General features: G+C 39.0%; 1 protein-coding gene across 1 annotated transcript in view; it reads left to right on the top strand.

The window, feature by feature from the left end:
• Window positions 1-5,594: 5,594 nt before the first annotated feature.
• Trhr (thyrotropin releasing hormone receptor) overlaps window positions 5,595-21,434 on the top strand; it is a 34,721-nt gene continuing 18,881 nt past the window's right edge. The window contains exons 1-2 of the mRNA XM_047526513.1: window positions 5,595-5,641; window positions 6,140-7,011. Coding sequence (XP_047382469.1) covers window positions 6,223-7,011 — 789 coding nt within the window. The 5' untranslated portion in view covers window positions 5,595-5,641; window positions 6,140-6,222. The remainder of the gene's footprint in view (window positions 5,642-6,139; window positions 7,012-21,434) is intronic.

Genomic DNA, 21,434 nt, shown 5'->3' with positions numbered 1-21,434 from the left:
CAGCCAATTTTCTCTGGCTAGTAACTAAACTTCAGTAAAAATGAATTTTGACTTTTTTTCTATGGAGTTTGCCAAATGCCTTCATCTTCTCCAGGGTCTGTGATGAAGCCTACACCTGAACAGAGGAAGTTATGGATCCTTCATCTATTGTCTAGGTGACTCAGCGTCAAATCCTGTGTTGACATTGTTTTGGACCTGCAGAACTCAAGTTCCTGGAATTGAGATCTTCACCATGGTTTCAGTGTCTGAATCATAATTCCATAGACTACACCACATTCATCTTTTCTAAAACCTAGAGACCAGCATCGTTCATACAACGTCTCCCAGGAGCCATAGCCTTGTGGCAGTGCTCTCTGTTGTCATAATTTTTGATACTGTCATCTCTTGAAATCTCAGCAAATTACTTGCACCCAGTTTATGTCACCCTGTCCCTCCCACACACCACATACCACCAATTTCTCATCTCCAAAGCAAATTTCACTGGTATAACTTATTAGTTCTCATCTTTTGTTGTACATACCAAGCCTGAGCTTCACATCCTAACAAATCAAAGGAGAATATCTGTGGGATCAAACGAAGCATCTGTGGTAAAATCTCTCCAACTGATTCTGAAATTCAGACAGGGATGAGGAAGCAGAAGATAGAGTAAGGTAAGTGATACAAAATATAAGAGACTGTGAAAAAACTCAGTGGTAAATGTAATGTTTTAATGCAATATTTTTAAAAACCAAAATTAATATAGAATAGTTCATAGTAAACAAAATATAAAAATATTATGCAAAGGACCAGTGCTTGGAGCCTGTGGCAAAATGGAAAATTTACAATACTGGAGTCTATCTTTACTTAAAATTTTGATGATTTATTCATCATAGACACTTTCACACTAAATCTGATACTTTAAATTTTTTCAACAAAATATTAATAATCTTGATTACTCAGGTTTTTGATACTGTCTTAAATTTTGTCCTCTCCTTATACTGGCCTGGGTCCTGCAAACCAGTGAGGGAGCCAGATGTTCTAATATCAGCAGCTCTCCCTGGTCCTCGGGCTGCTTGAATGTAGTGAGCATTAATATTTTCTTTTCTGAAAATCCGCCCCCCGCTCCGTCAAGCCAACCAGTCATGATAGTACAAGACAAGAGAGTGACATGGTGATAGATCGAGTCAATTGCTTTTGTCCAAAGTTCCCGTCTCTTTCTTAGGCTCTGATCCTAGAAAACATACGTATATCCAAAATATGCAGGCAGGCTAGCTGGTACATGTATTTTTAAAACTTCTCTAAGTGATTCTGATTCATCATTGCTCCCTATCACCCCTATGGGAACCACTGAGCTAGATCATAAAGTACACTGCTACTCAAAGCGTGGTCCAGCAGCATCAACATCACCTGGGAGCTTATAAAACATGCTTACACTCTAGTTCCATCTTTGATCTACAGAGACATAAAATTGGGAGTAGTGGCAGGAATCTGGGCTTTAATAAGATTTCCAGGTGATTCACACAGAAGCATGCCAAAGTGTGAGAAATGCCGATAGTGTTGTTATAGTTTGAATCTGGAATGTCCCCCAAGGGTTCTTGTGTTGAAGATTTGGTCCTCAATGCAGCAATGTTCAGAGGTAGGGCTTTTAGAAAGTGATAGACTTATGAGGCATCTGACCTCATCAATGGATTAACCCATTGATGGTTCATAAGTCAACAGACTACAGAGAGGTGATGGAAACTGGAGTAGGTGAGGCCTAGTCAGAGGAAATAGGTCATCAGGGGTGTGCCCTGGGAAGATATATTTTGTTTCTGGCCCCTTTCTCTACTTCCCAACTGCAATGAGCTGAGCAACTTTGCTCTGTCATGCCCTTTCATCTTGAAGATCTGTCTCATCATAGGCACAGAAATAAGAGTCAGCTAACAATGGACTGAAACCTCTGAAACTGCGAGCCAAAATAAATCCTTCCTCCTATAAGCTGTTTTTCTCAGGTATTTTGTAACAGCAGCAAAAAGATGACTAACATAAATGCAAATAATCATGTATCTGTTAATGGATTTGTGATGACCAGAGATGACCCTAGATAGCTAAGACCACATCCAGAGATACGGGTAATGTTCTTCTGAATTGCTCTTGTGCAGAGGCAGGGAAGCCCAGTAGATGTGGTATCATGTCAACCAGTGTGTCCCAAGAACAGAGATTTGGCGAAATGGATGTCTTCTTGGGGTAACCAGGAAAGGGAAAACCGGACACTGTGCAAAAGTCATCTAACTATAATGAAAAGGCAGGTAAAAGTGTTAAAACTTTCCTCAAGCTCCAGGGGAAAGTCCAAGGCCAGACCAGTGGGGAACAGTGGGGATGGGAGTAGGAGGAAATGTCCTGGATGGGAGTCAAAAGATATTCTTACAAGGGAGACTGTGAAATCTGATGTTCCTTTTCAATGCTAGCCCAGGGGCATGTAGGCAAGAAGGCCTATGCAAAGACTTAAGGTCAGAGGTGAAAGGGCTAGAGAGAGGACTTGAAAAGTGTGTTCCACATTGTGGTTTGCCATCTACATAGAGTTCTATGTGTGACTTACCTGCTTTTTTCCAAACAGATACCCCATAACCATTTTTCCAAAGAGGCATTTCTCTCTAATCAGAAGTATTAAAAGACAGGGACCACAGTTGGCTAGAATTTAAAATATTATTGTGAGGGAGAAAAAAATTTCAAACCAAATGTAAAGTTTATTCAAGTTTACCCTATTTTGGTGTAGTTCTTTGAGTACAGAGAACACGTATTAGATAATTTCTGATTGAGTTTTGTAAACAAAAAAAGTTACCATAAGGAATCCTAATTACTTTGAAAATATACTTTTGCAGAGTTCATGAAGTTGGACCATGATGAACTGGCAAACCTGGGAGGGTAAAATCAGAAATGTGACCTCTCCAGAGTGGAAAGCACAAGTTAAGGGGAAGGAAGAGGTAAGGTGAGTACCAGTCACCTTGGCACAGGAGAGACTACACCTGGCCTGGCTGTCATCAGGTGACTCTCATCACAGCATTACAGCTCTGCACAAAGTAGAATCATATAATAGCTCCCCCACCTCCTAAACCTTGCCATTGCCACCACTAAGCCTTGAATGACATGTCACCTCTAGCCAGAATGTCTTCACCCAACCTATCAGAAGAGCTGTGCTTTCCCTCAAGACTGTCCTCAGGTGTTACCTAGCCTGCTTCCTCAATTCAGTGTCTTCACCACCCACATGTGCCTTACCTTCACAGCCAAACTCTCTGAGCATGATTTTAGTTCTGTTTCTCTCAACATTCATGATTTACTTGAAGATAAAAATGAAATTTTATGTCCTAGTACCTGGTACATAGTGGGAGCTTAACTATCAGCCTTTAAAAGAATAGAGACCCATACTATTAAACCAGAATAAAAGTGATAAAAATGTCAATGAAGAAGATTTGAAGTAGCAGTGGAATTGAAAAGTAAACACACCGTAGATGTTCACTCTTCTCATCTTTTTAAAAAGTTAGATAGTATAGCAATTAGACCATACTACTTAGGAGGTTGAAGGTTGATTAAAATCACTGGGAGAATGAGAAAGAAAGATGTGCTCTATCAAGTAGACTTCGAGGGATATTGTGACTTGGAGGTGGTAGGGTTGAGGGGAAGTAGGGATTGATTGTGGGAAATATTTTCATTCTGAAGAGCAGAAAAGTAGGCAAGAAGCAACTATTCAGAGTTATCTCTGTCCTCTAGGCCACAGAGAGTGGTAAAGGGGTAGACATTGTCCTGCCACAAAAATCAGGAAAAATTCTACTCAAATAAAAGAACTTGCTTTTGGCTGGTAGCCTCCCTTGATTCTCTCAGGAACTTGGGCATGATACAGGGGCCAATGCTCCAAGGGCAACAGAAGCCAGGTACACAGGATGACAGCGTGAAACCCGCACGTGTGGCAGATAAGAGGGAGGTGGCATGGTGTGAAGAAAATAAAGGAGAGGACACATTCTCTCCCAAGGACTCCTACAACCTCAGACTCCCAGCCACTACTCAGCATCAGGTGACTATTTCTAAACAGGAATGAGGACCCATGATGGCTAGACCTTTCAAAGTTCTATGAGAAAAATTCTAATTTAGCGTTTAATTTCCTCAATTTCTCAAGGTAAAAAATGATCTAATTTTAATCATAATGAGCCTATCTTGTGCAGGCCAAACATTACCTGTCTGAAGTCTGAATGCGACTTATGGATCATTGATTTATATCTACAGATGATGTGGAAGAAGAACTGGGTACCCAAGGATTACTCCATAGTTCAGAGGATAGAAGTCATTCAATATGATTCAGAACTTCACGTTCATCTCTTTGTATCTGACCTAGATATGTTTTTGATACTGTTATGGTCCTGTCTACTCAAAACAGACTCTTCACTGACATCTTCTAAAGGGAAAAGCATCTGAACTTTTTTAAAATAGAGAATCAGTTCACCACATAGGGAATTTTGCTAAGGGATATTTTTATTTTCAGTTAAGATAAAAGTAAATTAACATTAACATTTGGTGCATTCAGTTGGTGTCTGGAGATGAAAGCCATGTTTTCTGAGCTTCATAAAAGGTATAGATTTGCCCATGGGCTATGTCAGAGAAATAAAAATACAGCCAAAATACACTTTTCTTATAAAGACGGGTCTATAAAATTCCATTTCAGACATGCAGTACTAGAGTGACACTGGGTTGGAATTCTACTAGATGATTTTCCTCCTAGAAATAAATCAAGACAAACCATTGCTGGGTAATACATGTGCTTGATAGTCCAGAGGATGGGGGAAAGAAGGAAGGCACCCAGAGCAGTTACAGCCAGAGCTGAAAGCCAACTTACACTTCATGTGCAGGTTTCAATCGATGTTCTTAGCTTGAATCGTTTTTTTGAATTATAATATTATAAGCCTCAGAAGATTGCAGTGGAAATGGTTTAAAAATCAATTTAACTCATTTTCCATTCATATACTATTAGAAGAGGGAGCTGATTTTACTGATCCCATGGAGAAACATTCTCAGAGATTCTATAGTAGAGAAAGAAGCTGATTTCAGTGCAGACAGATATTTCAAGCTTCAAGGGCTGTGTCTAGACTGAGCAGGTTTTGCTACCCCCAAAATCCTGTCAAGCAAGGAATGGAAATATATTTCAGGGCAGCTCAGGTACTGGAGTTTCTGCAGAACTTAGACTATCAGCAACTACAAGACCAGCTGCTTTTGGACCCTTTGCCTGTGATTTCAGCCTTCCCCATTGAGGACTGTGTTATCAACTTTTTAATCCTTCAAGAGGAGAAGATTATGAATTATCCAAGACTGACTGGCACATGTGAGAGTGTGTGTGTGTATGTGCGCACGCGTATGTGTGTGTGAGCCAGAGCGAGTATGAGCTCTCATTAGGGGACGATCTATGATTTGACAGCCTGGCGGCTGCTCCTGCTGCTGCTTCTGCTACTGCTGCGTCTGCATGGTCTGTCATGAGTTGAAAAGGGCTGCGAGTGTTGAGAGGAACTGCAGCTCTAAAGACTGAACGCTGCTAAGTGGTCTCCCTGTCAGAGTAGACAAGATTTTCTGCAGGATTAGAAACTTGGAACTATTACCACTTCATCTACCCGGAAAAGCAGACAGTGCGAGAAAGGAAAAGGTAAGAGAAGAAATTATTCTCTGTTGAGTATGGGGGACAGGGGACATAGGAAATTGTAGTTCCGAAGCCTTAGTATTTTATACCAAAGAGATCTCATGCTCTGAGAGCAAAGGAGGCCACAGCTAAATTGCTACTGAGCTTGACCCTGGAGCCTCTTGCCTCCCTGCACCCGGTACCTTTTCTTTTTTATTATACTTTTCTCAAACCTCTATGAGGTTTCTTTGTATTTATTTTTCAGCTAGCGTATATTGTTTAGTTTTTCACTTGGGCACTGTTTCAAAACAGGGAGATTTCTCTGTTTCCTTTTCCTTAAGCATTTTCCTTGATTAAGAGGGAACCGGTCCTGTACTCATTGCAATAAAAGAAGTTTTCCAAAGTGCATAGGAACTCTATGACTATGGGAAAACAAGGTGAAAGGAGAGGAAGAGAGAGTTACCTATAAGTGACTGGATCAGAAGTACTGACACTATGAATGAACATGTACATAACCTTTTACAGGGGCTAGAACCACTGCGACAAAGGTGGGCACTGGAAAGAAGATGTTTTAAGAAGTGCTTCAGAGGAACTTCGAGCCACGAAAGATGGAGAATGAGACTGTAAGTGAACTGAACCAAACCCAGCTTCAACCACACACCATGGTGGCCCTAGAATACCAAGTGGTCACCATCTTACTTGTGCTCATTATCTGTGGTCTGGGCATTGTGGGAAATATCATGGTGGTCCTGGTGGTCATGAGAACCAAGCACATGAGGACCCCCACAAACTGCTACCTCGTGAGTCTGGCAGTGGCTGATCTCATGGTCCTGGTGGCTGCGGGCCTCCCCAACATAACAGACAGTATCTACGGCTCCTGGGTCTATGGCTACGTTGGATGCCTCTGCATTACTTACCTCCAGTACTTGGGAATTAATGCATCCTCCTGCTCAATCACAGCCTTTACCATTGAGAGGTACATAGCAATTTGTCACCCCATCAAAGCCCAGTTTCTCTGCACATTTTCCAGAGCCAAAAAGATCATCATCTTTGTCTGGGCTTTCACCTCCATCTACTGTATGCTCTGGTTTTTCTTGCTGGATCTCAACATTAGCACCTACAAAGATACCATTGTGGTGTCCTGTGGCTACAAGATCTCCAGGAATTACTACTCACCTATTTACCTAATGGACTTTGGTGTCTTTTATGTTATGCCAATGATCCTGGCCACTGTCCTCTACGGGTTCATAGCTAGAATCCTATTCTTAAATCCCATTCCTTCTGATCCTAAAGAAAATTCTAAGACATGGAAAAATGACTCAACCCATCAGAATAAGAATTTGAATTTAAATACCTCTAACAGATGTTTCAACAGCACAGTATCTTCAAGGAAGCAGGTAAGCAAAGCTGAACCTCCAAGTCAATAGAGGAAATGTGGAATAAACTTCCTTGTGAGATGGGATCAACTTTGCCCCACTTAGCTGATGGGAAACCAAAATGCAATCATGCAAACGTTTCACAGTGCAAGCCTCTGCTTTACATATTAAATCCATCTCTAAAGCAACTGGAGATCTAAAAATAGATGGGGAAAATTCAATAGCACACCAGTAGGTATCAGTTCAGGTACTATTAAGATATAAGGAACTGTAAACAGAAACTCTAGATATCCACTTTTAAAATGCCTTTCTGGAAATGTTATCAGAATATTTGGGTCATTTCTGGATCCCGTAGGGAAAATTCTATTGCATGATAAAGGATTATCTTTAAGAATTATATTGCATTATGAGTTAACAAGACAGTTTGAGAATAAATAAGTCAAAATAATGAAACTTTTCTTGTCCATTCTATAGTTACCTACAACTGAGATATATAATTGAGAGAGTTGTCTGGACATAATTTTGTTCACCTTGTGTTGGTATATTCTCTTACCCTTTCCTCTAGATCCCTCCAAGGTGTCCCAGATTGCAGAAGTTAAAAAAGCACTTTCTTCAGGAAATGTTCTAACAAAAGGGACAACATTAAGCTGAATTCATTATTAAGTAAAAATTTTTAAATGTTTGTTTTTCTGACTAAGCATAACTAAAAATTCCTTTATGCTTTCAGATAACTGGCATGCCCATCTTCTTATGATTAAACAGTGGCTTTGTTAGCAAATGAGGTGTAACTTCATTATAGTGGATACTATTTATAATACCATATAAGAATAAAATGTTTTTACATTATGCACACATTTATATATATTTACACAATGGTTCTCAGCTAGTTACAAACTTAACTTTTAGATACTTTCCTTCTTTGTTGAACATAATAAACAGATGGTAAACATGTATTGTAGCTAAAAGAGACAACATGAAATCAAAAACACTAGTTCTTTCAAGTGGCTTGAATTTCCTCTCTCTCTCCCCACTACCTCTCTCTCTCTCTCTCTCCTACAAGAAATACAGTGTGCACAGATAGAACCTAAGTGTACTTTTTAAAGTATGCATATGGATCATTCACATTACTACTTCTTGTATTCTAGATTAGCTTATATATGAAGAATTGTATTTGAATATCTACGTATACATATATATACACAGTGAAATGAACTACTAAAATGTAGATGCTTTAGATATACACAAAATAATGAAGTATAACAAAAAAGAAAATTATGCAGCATTATAAATGATACTGTAATTCTTGATTCAGATAATATTTATTATTAAAGACACTCAGATAATAGAAGAGAAGATCTGGGCTATTATTTCTAGTTCTTAGATTCCTGTTGCTTTGGATCTAGCAGTGCTACCTAATAGGTGTATTTAGCCATATATTACCCAAAATTTGATTAGTGAAAATGTAGAGAGATCTGTTGACTATCTGCCAAGATAAACATTAAGAATGCAATAAGAGAGTAAAGAATATGTACATATCAATTAGAGACCAAACATGGGTTAACATTTGCAGCAAAGAAGGTCAGTGAGTAAATTCATTCGTTAGACTCCAATTTATATTCTTGCTACAAATTCAAAAAAAAAATTGTCTGGTCTAATGTCCTTTCTTTCAATTGCAGTCATTAGTACTTATCAGCATTAATAATGTACTTTAAATTGCTAATTATGTTACATGTTCACAGTGTTATTTCACAGCTGTCTTTATAGAGGCTGTGTGATAGAAGACAAAGATAAAGATTTGACTCCAAACAACCCCAGGCTTAAATGCCCGGATTCCAGTCAACCTGTATGACCTTAGAAAAATGGAACTCTGTGAGCTTGTTTCTTCATATATAAAATAATACAATAGCAACACCCAGGATCAGTGTGAGGGTCAAGTGAATCATCCTATGAAACACACCTGAAGTAGAATAATGATTAACACCCCAGTGCTAATTATGTTCCTTTCAAATTTTTAAAATATATTGTGCAACTCTACGGGAACTACAGATTTGTTCTTAAAAATATGTATTCACTGTTAAAAACAAAGATTATTTGTTGAACCAACAGATAGATGGTATAGTAACTTCCCTAAGGAACTTTTTGGAGCATTTGGAAATGTATTCAGAACATTTGGGTTGTCACAATAATATCACTGTCAGTTAGCAACTAGGAGTGAGGGATGCCAAATGTCACGCAATGTGTAAGACAGCCCTGCACCATGACGAACTGCACCATTATAAATACTAATAACACCCTCATTGAGAAACATGGAATGACATATAAATCAATAGGAGTGTGTTTAAGTGGTATGTCATGTAATTTAATCTTGATTATAGATGGGATGGGAGTTTGGATAGGGCTTCAGGATCTTATTAGTCTATGTGGAAGAGGTGGCATTTGAAAAGCTTCTGGAAGGATAAGGATAATTTGAGAAGTAAAAGAAAGAGTGAGAGCACTCCATGCAAAAGAGACAAGACATGGTAGCTGGGAACAAAATGGTAGGGGTTTGGAGAGAGGGCAAGAAGGGACACCAAGGGTAGGGTCAGCTTGGTTGACTTAAATGAATAGTGTCTTTGAGGGGGCAGTAAAAATAAGATTGAATTGATCAAAATATCTGTGAGAGAGAAAGGGAGACCTGGAGGACCCAACCATGACACAGAAAGAGAGGAATCTGAACCTAATGCAGAAGCAACAAAAAATGTGAGTCCTGAGCAGGGAGCAGCAAAGATGAAAGTGGTGTCTGAGGATGTGATATCTGACAGCTACAGGCTAAGGCAGTTCTGAAGGCCAAGAGGTGGGTGGCAGAAAGACTTCTGTGGAAACTATTGGTAGTGATGCAGCCTTACCATAGTAAGATCCCCTATCAGGAAAATTTAAACTAAGGTATAACTTGAGAGACATTTCAAAGAAAAAATGAATGTCCTGTGATCACGTTAGACAGGAAGGATGAAAAGAAGGCAATTCAATATGGCACCAGGGTTCCACATTTGGAAGAATGGTGTCACCCTTCATGAATGGGAATGTGAGTTATGAAGGAAAGTTAGTTTTGCCCAAAATGAGTCACCCATGATTGGATTTTTCCTTTTCTAAAACAATTTTTTCCTTAAATTTTCACAAGATTCAAACCTCTTCCTTCTATAACCCAAGGACTCTTATTTTAATATTTTTCTACATATTTTCTTTTAGGCAAGTTTAATTTACATTTTAATAAACACTCTTCTGGGTCAGGTCTTTTAAACCGAGTTATTGAAGTCAAATGTGCATAGCCTAAAGGAGCTACATTTTAAAAATAAAATAAAAGAGCATTTATCTGTAAAACACAAATATGAGTTTTTGTTTGCTTATTCATTTTTAACTCACATCCCTCACATAGAAACTCCAGGCCAGAATCTCTTTTTTCCTATTATTCAGAGATTCAATTGTATTTTAGGAAACCACCTTAACATCAGGTAAATTCAAAGAATTAAATTACTCAAATTTATGATTTGAAAATGTGTAGACAAAAGGATTATTCGACTGACTAAATAATTTGCCTTATAATTGGTTGTTTTGATTTTGAAGGGGCACAGTTTAAATTACCACATTTGTTACAGTTAAGCTCCATCTACACAATGCCAAAATATTCCCTCTGCTCCATCAGCATTATGTAGATAAAACATCCCTGTCATTGACTGTGTAAGTCTATGTAATTGGTTCTTTTGGTATTGTGGGAGCAAAAACACCTGAACCTCTTGGTCAAAGGCTATGCATCAATACATGCTTCAATTCAAATGCTTATTTTCCACCAGATGCAGGGGCACGTACACAGACTGACAGAGAGGTCAGCCTTCCGATTTTGTTTTCAGTGGAGTCACTCTTGATCTTTTTCTTTTTTTATGGTATAACTGGTAGGGAAACTATAGCAGTCCTAAAAGAAGGTCCAAGAGCTTATGGCTAACTTTTCATTAGTAGCCTTGTTTGACTAATCAAGCCTTAAAAATAACAATTTTTATTCCCATAAAATGCTTTAAAGTCTTCTATCCTACTAGAAAGAAGGTTGATACCCAAGAAACAGAAACTTCCCATTTTTGATGCATTTCCATGCCTTTTGATGATAATGTTAAACCAATCATGTGTATTATAGAAAACAGAAAACTAGGAATAAGAAAAAAGGCATTCCTTACCCCTCCTCTCAAAGACCAGGATCATTATCATGTTGTTGCGTTTCTCTTCCTGTGTTTTTGTTGGATCATTTTTTTTAGATTGTGATAGTCAAAATGTAGATATGTTTGCTTCCTGCTTTGTTACACAACATGTTGAAATTATTATGCTCAAAGAGAACACGCAGAGTAAAAGAAACTGATTAGGATTGACTCCATTACTCTGAGCCTCAGTTTTCTCATCAATAAAATGGGTAAAACAGTTACCTCACAGAATTACTGCTGAGATCAAATGAGGCCTATCAGAAGAAATTCACACTTGCTCTCTCCCTGTTTAATCAGCTACTCTTCTCTCCTGCCTGTGATCCTCAGTGACCACCCCCACATCCTCTCAGGTGCCTTCCTGACCCTCTCTTAAGCCATTCCATCCACAGGCTGTGCTTGAAGAACAGGAAGACACTGAGATAATGAAATAGCTTGAATTTGTCCTCCTTCTTCCTCTCCACCTCCCTCTAATTTCTGCCTCCAGTGCTACTTATCCCTTAAAGAAGAAATCTTAAACAAGGAAAGTTCCTTACAACACAGGAAAAGGTGGCAGCAGGGCTGGTATTTGGGGTATGAAATCATTTAGGTTGTATGACTTCCACAGCCACGTACATCCTAGAGAATCCTGCTCCACCCACCTTTGCTCCCCAGGAAGTTTAACGAGGGATTAACTTTAAAAGGTAGAGTAACTATCCTAAAGTTTGCAATATCAGACCTAAATCAGAGGCTTCCCTGGTTTGTGGGCCCATCTTTCATTTTTTGATTTTTAATTGTTTTATTTGTTCTGATGGTCTGGGTTCAACTACATCCTTAATAACATAAAGACCTCTGAGTTGAAAAAAGAGCACAATGTTTTCACTTAGCACACAGGTAGCAAAATGTGCCATTTTATTTTCATTTGTAAAGAGTAGCTTTCCAGCTTTCCAATTCACATCTTGTATAAGGAAAGACTTTTCACATAAGCCATAAATTGAGTAAATGATAATCCCCTGCAGTAATGTGCTTTGGGTCCTTTGTCTTAGATGAACAGATCTTGTTTATTCCCAATTTTAGATTTTCAGCTTTGAGCCATAATTCCACCACTAGAGAAAAATAAATTTTCTTACATGGCTACAGAAAAGGAAAACCTGCACTCTTACAGAATTCTCAATTTGGCCACATAAAAATATATCTGAAAATCAGTTAACCTTGAAAATGAGAAACTACTGTATAAAGCATCTCATGAATTCTTCAAAATGCAGATATCTCAAATTCCCAACAGGTGGAAGGCTGGGCTATAACTAGAATTTTAGTCTCCTTTGCTCTTTTTAAAAATAAGCTGGGGGAAAGGGGAAAGGTATAAACCTGGAGCTGGGTTGGTGTCATGTAAAATTTCACAGTAGGTCATTCAATGTCTTCTGCAATATTATTAAACATTCACTAACAACCCCAAGGTCACCTGCACTGCCCTAGGTGTGGAGGCTGCAAGGGGATATAAAGAGAAATTCTTCACCTGCAAGGAGCTCCATGCTGACCGTGTACACTAGTAATCCTGTGAAGACCAACGTAAACAGTGGTCTTTCCATGAAAGAGGATATGCACAGTGAGGGGAAAAGTGAAAGGAGGGAGTGCCTAATTTGAGCTGCACCTGAAGAGATGGGCTTAATGTCTGAATAGAGCAATGAGGAGATAGGGAGAAAAGGAAGGAAGACTGTTCAACAGAAAGGAGGAGTAGATGGGAGAGGACTGGGTATGTTCAGAATAGTGTCTATATGGTTGGAGTAGACTATGGAAGGGAATTAGCTGGGGAAAGAAATCTGAACTACGCCCACTCCCTCCTCCTCCTAGCCTTGCCCTGTCATTTTACACTCTTCTTCTATACCCATGTTGATATCTACCACCTATGAGTCCCCAGTATGTACTTCTAGAAAACACATCTCTTGATCTATATATGCAATTGCTTTTTGGATGTCATGTAATTACATCAAATCCAATAGGTACAAAATGAAACTCATCGTTTTCCTTCATACACCTCTACCTCTTTCTTTCCTATTACCAGAAACCTAGGAGTCCTTCTAAATGCCGTTTTCTCCTATTACTCCTCAGCCAAATCGAAGCAATAGTCGTGTTCTGGTGATTCTGGCTGATTGCGCTGGTAGCTGACCTACTTCTCCACCCACACTGCCACTACCCTAGTTCACCACCTCTCAGCGCCCCATTCAGCACACACCTTTCCAGCCTCTTCAACTCTCGTTCCTCTCTCCTCACAAGTCATTCTGCACAATGCTGACTGAGGGATCTCTCCAACACAGATACATATTATCAAAATAATTTTAGAGTTTCCTGAGACCCAGAGTTTAAACTTCCCGTAACAAAGATCGTGGCCATTCCCTACATTTTCGACTTCATCTTTCATGATCTCTCAACTTACACTTTATGCTCCAGTAACATTGAATTATTCGTCATTCTCTGAACATGCTATGCTCTCTCAGCTGGAACACCCTTCATCTGGCAAACTCCAAATTATCTTTCAAGTCTCAATTCAAATTATGCCCCATTGCACCCCATCAAGACTTCTCCAAATTTCTCAGGCAGGTTTCTATAGCTGAATCCCTAATTAAAACTGTATAGATTAGGTGTTCTTCCTATGCATTCACAGTATGTTGCATGTTTCTAACTTAGTAAATCTTGTGTATCATAATTGTTAGCCTGTCTTGTCTTTCTATAGCCACTAGCATACTTAAGAGTAAGGCCTTGTGTTCTCAGTACCTACTGCACTGAATTTGGCATACACTTGGCTCCCCAACATGTATATACACAGACAAGGAGTATAGACTTTGCAGGAGTAGGTTATTAGTCTTCCTCCCCAACTCTGCAGACAGTGCCGTCACAATGCTTACTTAAGTTGTCTATGACTGGATTATTTACAGTAGAGAAATCAGTAAATGTGATGATCCAGCCAGCCCTCCTTTTTGGTGGAGAGAAGATTGTTAAGTATTTACCAGCACACTTCTGTTTGTGTGGCTACATCTCAAACATGTAAACTTTTATATGTAATAAATGAAAGTGTACAAGATAAATGCTTGCACACTTAGAGGCTCAGTCAAGTCAAGACTGTTTGCTTCCTGAAAAAAGCACTGTTTATTTGCGTAATATCCACATCCAGTTTAAATTAAAACATCCTTGTCTTTTAGTAAATCCCTTTTGATTTACAAACTAACCCAAGTGCAACTAACCTGTGTAATGGTAATTAAGTGAGTAGATAAGAACTTTAGGAAGATTTCTCCCACCACACAGGTCAGACTGACTTAGAAACACTGCAGATTCAGATAATAATTCACTTTGTAATACAAAATCCTTTTGGCTTTCTTGTGAGCTACCTTGGACAGAGGGATAGTGAGTCAGAGCAGAGGCGACTCAGGGAAGGAAAATAATATGAACAGAAGTATAAAGATGATAATAAATTCATTTTAGTGTCCCATGTGACTAATTTTCTTAAAATGATCATCTTTCAAAAAAAAATCTCCAATCTCTTCTGACTTTCAAAGATCTATAAAATATTACGTTTTATCATTTTTCTGGCTTTGCTTATCCATTATCTCTTTAATAAACATTTATCAAGTACCAATTTCATGAGAAGCACTATTCTGGAGAACCAATGATAGTCACTGTCACTACCTCTGGTACTTATAGTGAAATACAAAAGATTGACATTTAAAAATTAGTGGGAAACCTGAGGTTAGACTGTACAGTGTGCAGAAGAGGTAACAAAAGGGTTGATGACTGTTGAACAGAAAAATTCCTATGAAGAAAGACTCACTCCCACGCTTGGAGAATAAGTAGGTGTTTTCCAAGTCAGCATACAAAACAAAGACCTTCACGCCAGCAGAAGGAGTCATTCACAAAACCAAGCCGAGTACAGGGTAGGGCTATGAAATGCCGTACATGTCATCTGACGACATCTAAATTTGGTTTCAAGGCACTGGGGAACCATGGAAAATCTTTCAGACTTACAGTGGCAAATGCAACTTGACTTTTGGGAACTTTGCTCTTAAATTTGTTTGATGGAGTCAGCCCAGACTGAGAGAAACAGGGATGAGGCTATTGTAATCCAGGCAAGAAGCAAGGAAGGCTTGAGTTAGGGGGTCGGTAGAGATGGTTAGGAAGGAAGGTAGATGAGAAATATTTTGGAGGCAAATCCAGTAAGATTTAATGATTAATTTGATAGATAAAGAAAAAAGATATTCCTAAAGGTAATTCTGGATTGTTACCTGGGTCAGTCATTGGTATTATTAAGTATGGCACAGAATACAAGTAGAGGAATGGTCTTTTCTAATTTATCCCCTTCCCCTAAATCAAACATATCACCAAGAATATCCCTCCCAAGCTCATTTGTATCTTGTGACTTTGCTCATGTAATTTTTCTCTACTCATAAAGCCCTCCCCACGATGCTTCCATACTTTTCTACAATGCTCAGTTCAGGTTCCAAGCCCAGTCTGCGGTTAGATCAAGAGGTTTCATGCATTGGACATACACTGGAGTCGCTTGAGCACAAACTCTAGAGGCAGAGACTGAGCTCCAGAACTTCTGGTGAGGCAGAACATCATAATGGAGGAGTATGGCCAAGCAAAACTTTTCATCTCTTGGTGACCAGGAAGCACAGAGAAGCACAAGAGAGGGAGCCAGAGGAAAGAGCCAGGGACAGTACATACCCTGTAGAGGCACACCCTTAGGGATCTACTCCCTCCAACTAGGCCCACCTCCCAGCATTTCTACCACCTCCCAACAGTTCATTCAATTATGAACCCATCAGTAGATTGATCTATTGATGCTATCAGAACCTTCATGATTCAATCACTTCCCAAAGCCATACCTCTGGACATTGTCATATTGGCAATCAAGCCTTCAACACATGAACCTTAGAGGAACATTTCATACACAAACTACACAAACCATAACACTATCTCTATAACTTTGGGTAAGTTATTTTATTTCTTGATACTTTAGTTTGTTCATGGGTAAAATTGGATACTAATAATACTTAAAAGGTTGCTATAAGGAAATGCCTAAATACTCAAAAATTCATACTACATCTAAATTACATACTATATTTTAAATACTATTTACTCACTCCTTATTCATGAAATATCAAAAATATATAGTAGTTTAGAGGTTATTGTTTTAGTCAGTTATTTTGCTGCTGTGTCTAAAGGACCTGACCAGAACTGTAAAGGAGGAGATGTTTATTTAGGGGCTCATGATTTCAAAGGTCTCAGTCTATAGGAGGCTGGCTCCCTTCCTCAGGGCTCAAGGTGAGGCAGGACATCATGGCAGAAGAGCATGGCAGAGGGAAGAAGCTGACATGATGATCAGAAAGCAGGAAGAGAGAGACACCACTCTCCAGATACAAAATATATACCCCATAGCCACTCCCAATGAACCACTTCCTCCAGTCACACCCCACCTCAGTTACCTCAGTTAATCCCATCAGAGATTAATCCACTGATCATATTAAGGCTATAACCCAATCATTTCTCCTCCAAACCTTCTTGCATTGTCTCACACATGAGTTTTTGGGAGACACCTTACATCCCAACCATAATAGTTATACTAGAGGAAGATTTTGAGTTCCTATTATGTGCTGAAACTCTACCTTGGAATATACAAAAGAAAGTCACACTCATAACAGCAGCTAGACATTATTGACTTTTTATCCACCATTCTATTGCTATTCAGGTGCTTTACATGAACGAACTCAGGATAATCCTCACAACAGTCCTAGGAAGTAGGAACTAATTATAGAAGAGTAGTTGGAGGCTCAAGGATGCTAACAAACCTGCCCTAGCTCATATGGCTAGTTGTAGTTTAACAAAGATTTGAACCAGGGCTGAGGGTATAGCTCAGTGGCAGAGTGCTTGCCTAGCATGCACCAGGTCCTGGGTTCAATCCCTAACACCACATAAATCAAAATAAAGAGATGGTTTAAAACAAAAAAGATTAGAACCCAACACTCCTGCTCTATAAAGCTTACATAATGTCAACTAGGAGAGCAAAAAAATAAATTAAATAAAAATGAGATTGGTGGAGGTTAAAGTAAATTTCTTGGAGATGGTAACACAAAAGAAGTGTGGAGATGGAAATAGTTACAGAAAGTGAGAGAAGAGAGGCCCTTTCAAATAAAGAGTAAAAGGGAAGGATATGATGGTAGTTTCAACAGGAAAAAAATCACAGAATTAAAATAAGTATGTTCTGTCTTAGGAATAGTGGTGCATATAGGTCAAATATTCATCTTAGGGAAAGATAAGAAATAAACTCAGAGGACATACACACACGCTGAGATTAAATCAATAAGATCAACACCCACCTTCTTGGTTCCTTCATGATGCTATTGAGCACCGTCAGAGAAATTCACATTCAGTAGACTGTGGCATGTCTCCCTGGAAGTTTCCCTTCTAAATGGGCCTTCACTGATCTCTGCCATCTATTGAAGGACCATAATCAGTTCCCTATTTTCATTTCTTAAATGATGATTTCAAATATGCCTACTTTCTTCAAGTTATTATACCTGGAATCCTTCCTTCTGAAACCCTCTCATAGCCAACCTCTCCTTTCTATTGCTAGTGCCTTGATTCCGGACTCATCATTTTTCCTCTATACTGTAAGCAGAAAGGCTACAGTACAAATTTGCCTTACCAAGCTTGTGGAGGCTTCCTAATCCCTGTATTTTAATCCTATATTCCAACTCATCTCCCAGAGTGCTGCCAGAATTATCTAAGATGCAAGCCATACCATCACTATTGTGTCTGAAGGTCTCCAAGATTCTAAATTCTTATACACTGAATTCAAGTCATTATCAGAGTGTACTCGAACATTCATGATCTGCTCCCTGATTGATTGCCCAAACCCCTTCCCCTTTTTTTCTGCAGGCAATTTCCTTGACTGATACACTCTATCATGCCTCCAAGCCAGTGTGCTTACTCCCAGTCTTAACATTCTGTACCTTCCAATCTACCGTCCAGAAGGTCACTTCTCCAAACAGGTTTTCCTGACCTCCACTGGCAGTGTTTGGATTTTCTCTTCCATTTGTAGCACTTTGTGCTTTCAACTGAATGGTCTGCCACATTGCTGTTAAAAATTTGTTCAAATGTCTACCTCCCCCTCCAGACTGTACCTTCTGGAGGCAGAAACATTAACCCATTCATTTTTGTGTCCATAGTGCTCATGCTGCTTATGACCATAATGTCAAGTGACTAAATTAGTAAAGGCTAGAGATAAAAGATAAAGAAAATGGAAGGATCAAATAGGATTCTAAAGATTTTTTTTTCAGGAAACTGACAATAGTGGAATTATTGAAAATAATGTTGAAGAAGAGAGTTTAAAATACTGTCAGAAATATTCCATTTAAGATAAGGCATTACATGTGGGAGTTGGAAATATTAGATTGTGAGTGAGTGGTCAGCATTGGATATGTGGATTTGGGAACCATTAAAATAACTGAAAGAGGGCATGACTAGGGTTGAATTTAAAAAGAGGGAAGGACAGAGTAACAAAACTGCAGTCTAGAAGAATATAAGACTTAAGAGTCTAAAAGAGGATTGAAGACTTTAATAAAAATGAAGACTGTTCCCCTCAAAATATGGCCAGTGGGGAAAGGACAGAGTTCTAGTGGGTGTTTGCAGATGGGATGGAAAGTAAAGAAAAAAGAATGAGCCAAGGAGTAAGGGAAGATGCAGTTAAAAGAGTAAGAGGATGTATATGAACTAGAACTCGTGGCCTGGCCACTGGGGTCAAACACTACACTTCTGAGTGGTGTGGTGGCACGAGAAAAGAACTTGAATAAAATTAAATCTAAATTAGCTCTAAAAATTAGACAAGACCAAAGACATAAATACAAGAAATAGAATGAACAATGTAAAACACTTGACATCATGTTAATTAAATATAAATAATATTTTGGAGACAAAAATACTGTAACCCTTCATAAATAGCCCTGGTGACTTTCTCTGTGCCCCTTGAATGGCTCATCCTGAACATAACTGCGGAGTACCTGTGAGTAAATGAAGCATGCTGGGCCTCTGCACTCGGAGTCGTTGCTGCTTGAGTTTTATGGGGATTTACGAGATTGGGAGAATGTGGTGTTTGTTCTGCAGGCAGCAGCTCTTAGCTTAGAAAACAAGGAAGTGATTCAGTGAGAGAGTTGGCACCACTGTGAGAGGAGAGGCGACAGCACTCCGTGAATTTTAAAAGATCATTTGTAAAGTCAAGTGACTCTAGCCGCTGCCAGTGTGCAGGACCGACGTCCTGCCATGCTTCCTCTGATAGGAGTTCCATGTGGTGACTGATTCTGCTTGGCAAACATTTGAAAAATTATGGAGACATAAAATTTGGGTGAGAGAGGGTGAGAAAAAGGAATGCACGTTTGTGATTTTTTCAAAAAAAGATAGAATGAGGCTAGATTGAGGGTCAATTCATAAGAGAAATATTTAACTAAAGACTACAAAGTGCTACGATGGACCTCCAGGGATTTCTTCAGGAATCAATTAGACATCTCTCTCAATAAGTTAAGAGCAATCAAATCAATTCTTCTGTATAAACCCACCACAGTGCACAGTGGAGGTGCTATCCTGGATCAAGATTGGTCTGGTTAACTCATTACTTTCTCTTCCAGCACATTATTATAGGAGATGGTGAAACAGGAAAGGACAGATTTGCACTTCCTTGCCTCTGATTTTTAAAAAAATCTATTATATGCCAGGCATTGTGTTAGGCACTAGTATAAAAAATGAATAAGACAGTTTCTGCTCATGAGAAGTTTGCAGTTTGATAGAACAAAGACATGGAATAATGAAGTGATAATTAAAGCCCATAGAAGAATAAGTGTTCTTATAGTAAAAAGCATACATTAATGGCTCTGGACCTAGATGATTTGGTGAGAGGTAGGCAACTGAAAAGCATTCTAGAAACTAGGACTCCTAAGTTAAGCCTTGTGAATTAATAATTATGTTGTAGGTGAGGAGGGGAAGGAAGATGGTTTCTGCAGTGGAACTCTACGGTTGAAGACCAGAAGTCCAGAAAGAATACAATCAGTTCTGAGAACTGCCGGCAGCCCCTTAGGGATGGGCAGCTAAAGAGGAGAATAATGAAATAAGGAGAAGCAGGAAATAAGGTCTTTCTGTAGTATAGGATTTTGGAACAGAATCAATAGACTCCGTGTGAGCTGATGTGGAGAGAAAAGAGTCAAAGTTGACGCTGGAGAGCCATCAAGAGAAAGTGGTATGATAGTTGAGAACCTGAATTCTAAAATCTAGCTCCCTGGGGTCAGACCAGGGTTGGCCCCTGACTATGTAATGTGGACAAGTGAATTTATAACCTTGAGCCTCAGTTTGCATATCTGTAAAATAGTACCTTTCTCCATAGAGAGTTAGGACTTCATGCAAAAACATATATAAAGTATATCTCACAGTACCTGGAACATGGCAATACTAAATGTTAGCTACGGTTATTCTTCATTGAATAATATAACTTACCTAAACAGGGACAATAAGAAGAACAGATTTCAGTGGAATGGACATGTTTAGTTTTGCCTGTGTTATATTTGAAATGTCTGTAGTCTACAAGAGTACAGTTAGAAATATAGATTTAATGCACAGAAGAAAAAACTTGGAGATATAAATCTCCAAACAATTAGTATACAGATGGTTCGTAGATAACACCAGATCAGATGCAATCACTGGAGAAGGTTTTGTGGAATAGAAACCTTGGAGTAGCTAAAATGGAGTGAAGATCCTATTAAATAAAGAGAGAAAATATAGCCACAGAAGGAGCAGGAAATCCAGGACAGAAGAGAGCAGAGTCACAGAAACCCAAGGAGGAGACTATCTCAGCAGTGGTCAGTAGAAAATAGTAATGATAAGGACTAAAAAACATCCAAAAGGGGTACTGGTGATCTCTGTGGGCAGAGTTTCCTTAAAGTCTTGGGGGAAATAAATAAAATTGCATACAGCTGGTGAATAATGGATGGGGGGAAACTGGAAAGAGTAGGAGACAAACCATGGAGAAATAAGGCAAGGCATTCTTGATTGTTTTTTGATTTACTTAAGGTAGAAAAAAAAAACCTGAACCTTTTAAATCTCGATGAGAAAGAGCTAGTGGAGTGGGAAGAATTATCTGTGGATATGTGAATGAGACTCAGTATTGACGGTGTGCAGTTCCTGAGGAGGAAAAAGGAATACAGTTCCTCC

The sequence above is a fragment of the Sciurus carolinensis genome, chromosome 1, assembly GCF_902686445.1.
Source record: "Sciurus carolinensis chromosome 1, mSciCar1.2, whole genome shotgun sequence".
NCBI lineage: Eukaryota > Metazoa > Chordata > Mammalia > Rodentia > Sciuridae > Sciurus > Sciurus carolinensis.
Note: the sequence above shows the minus strand (reverse complement) of the source record. Positions and strands in the feature narration are given on the sequence as shown.